General features: G+C 58.2%; 1 protein-coding gene across 1 annotated transcript in view; it reads right to left on the reverse strand.

Moving 5' to 3' along the window:
- The window catches only part of MOV10L1 (Mov10 RISC complex RNA helicase like 1), a 61737-nt gene that overhangs the window by 46006 nt on the left and 13516 nt on the right, over positions 1-2215 (reverse strand). Inside the window, exon 6 of the mRNA XM_011384184.2 lies at positions 1403-1600. Within this exon, the coding sequence (XP_011382486.1) occupies positions 1403-1600 (198 nt within the window). The remainder of the gene's footprint in view (positions 1-1402; positions 1601-2215) is intronic.

Here is a 2215-nt window from a genome sequence, read left to right on the forward strand (position 1 = left end):
ACTCACCCACGGCCATGAAAGGCTGAGGACGCAGACCCCGTCTGCTCACGGCCTGGGGCGGCTGGAAACCTGGCTGAGGAGGTACTGCACCGTGCGGTCCTCAGCAGGATGGCCGGGCGAGCACAGGGACACTGTCTTCTTGGAGGGGAGCAAGCACAGGGCAGCCGCACCCCAGTGGGCCACATCGGCCCAAGGCAGATGCAGACGCTGGGGTTCCAAGCACGTCTGATCCGACCAGGACAGGCACTCTGTGTCACTAACTTCATGACAGGGAACATTGCTCGTTTCAGAGATGCTCCCACATGGTGACAATAACAGAGCAGGGTGTCAGTCTACTTCGCTCCTCTAGTTAAGCCAAATTATCCGAACAAGGGATGAACAGGACAGCCGGGGTCGGAAGCCCCAGCAGGGAGCCCTACCAGCCGGCTGCTCCCCTCGCTGCAGCCACACTACCTTCTGCTCCTAGAGCCGGGCCGCCCCCAGGGCACGTCCCTTCAGTGAGCCCAGACCCTCGCTGATTGATCATGGCTGACTGCTCAGTGCCAGAAAGCACACGTCGCAGACCTCGTAATCACGTGAAGGCGGATGTACTTTTACAAACGGGACTGAGGCTCAGAGATCCAATCTTCCTTCAGCCAGCATGTAGAAGTCCACAATACTTTACCTCACATGGTTCTGGGCACTGCCATTTGGAACTGAGGGTTCCCAGTGTTAGATAGCGTGTGTCCCCCAGCTAGCTCTGGGCAGTCCCCTACTAATCCGCCGTGACTGTGGCTGAGGTGAGCATCCAAGACGAGGCCGTGAACCACCCTCACGTTCCCACACACCAGATTTTTTGGCACCAAAAGTTAAACATAAATCTGCTTTTCAGAGGTTTTTGACCTGTAGCATTCTTACGACACCCTAGCTAAAGTCTGGGTGGTCCCCAAGTCTCCCAGCCGCATGTCACTAGCAGACTGCAGTATTATTTTTCTTAAATTTCATTCTTCACAGGTGTCCCATCTTCAAATGGGCTTTGAGTGGCCCACTAACTCTGCCGGCTCACGAGTGCCACTCAGGTACTGTGGACAGCCCCAAAAGCCACGCCCACCCCGTCCCGTGGACCCCCACTGGCGGGTGCCACTGGCTCCTGTGTGGATGCGGGTGTCAGATAGGTGGGGCTGTTGGGAGTGCGAGGTGGTGGGAGCCCAGGACCAGGGTCCCCATGAGACCAGAGGGTGCGTGGCGGCCTGGGGTGTCGCAGGCCCCCCTGCCCAGCCCACCTCAGAGACGGGGCATGCGGGCTTCGTGCAAACACACCCGTCCCCAAATGCGATGACGGAGCGCGGCTGGCCCGTCCCCGAGCCGTGCCCACAGCCCGGCGCGTGCGCTCTGGTCTGGCTGTCTTTGCAGGGCACGGTACCTTTTCTGTGTGGTTACGACAACTGTCGTCGTTTTCGTGGGAGCCAGTGCCTGAGGACTTTTAGACTTCTTCCAGGAGAAGGGCTCTCGGACGGCTATGAGTGACTCCGGCCCGCTGATGACGCTCACGTCCAGGAACCGGCCGATGACGAAGCTGGAGAAGCAGAGCAGCAGCAGCTCCCTGCAGCGGCCAGGGCTCCTGGAGGACAGGGCGCGGTGCAGTCAGGCGTGGAGCAGACCGGCCCCGCGCGGTGGCCTCTGAGCTCACAGTGGCCGCCCTGAGTTTTCAATAATCCCTTTCACGGGGAAAACGGGCTCTCTATAGCAAGCAACGCAGTGTCTCCCCAAGACAAAAACCAAGCACGCAGAGCCACCCGTCTCGTCGTTCCCAAAGTCAAGGGCAACAGGAGAAACATTTTCAGTGTGCCCCAGTTTAAATTGGGGTGGCTGGACACGACCCCAAATGCACCTTTTGTTCTTGGCTGCCTGCCCAGCTCCTGCTGCTGCACCGACCCCGGCCACCGCACACACCTATGGCCTGCACTTGTCTCTATGTCAGCACGTTTAAAACGACTGTGTAAGGTGGCCGTGCCACATGGTGCTGACTGAAGGACTCTTAAGTGGTCCCCCCTGTGGTTTGATACTGATGGCCTGAAATAAGGCTGGGATTTACTTGGATCCATGTTTTTAAAATGATTTAGAATAAATGCAGGTAATAGACGAGACGGAAGAGAAAGCCTGTAGCCAAAATACCAACTGACAGGTGAGCAGCAGGCGGAGGCGGGGCTCTGGACAGAGGGGAGGAGGCACAGCC

The sequence above is a fragment of the Pteropus vampyrus genome, unplaced genomic scaffold, assembly GCF_000151845.1.
Source record: "Pteropus vampyrus isolate Shadow unplaced genomic scaffold, Pvam_2.0 Scaffold563, whole genome shotgun sequence".
In the NCBI taxonomy this organism is placed as follows: Eukaryota; Metazoa; Chordata; class Mammalia; order Chiroptera; family Pteropodidae; genus Pteropus; species Pteropus vampyrus.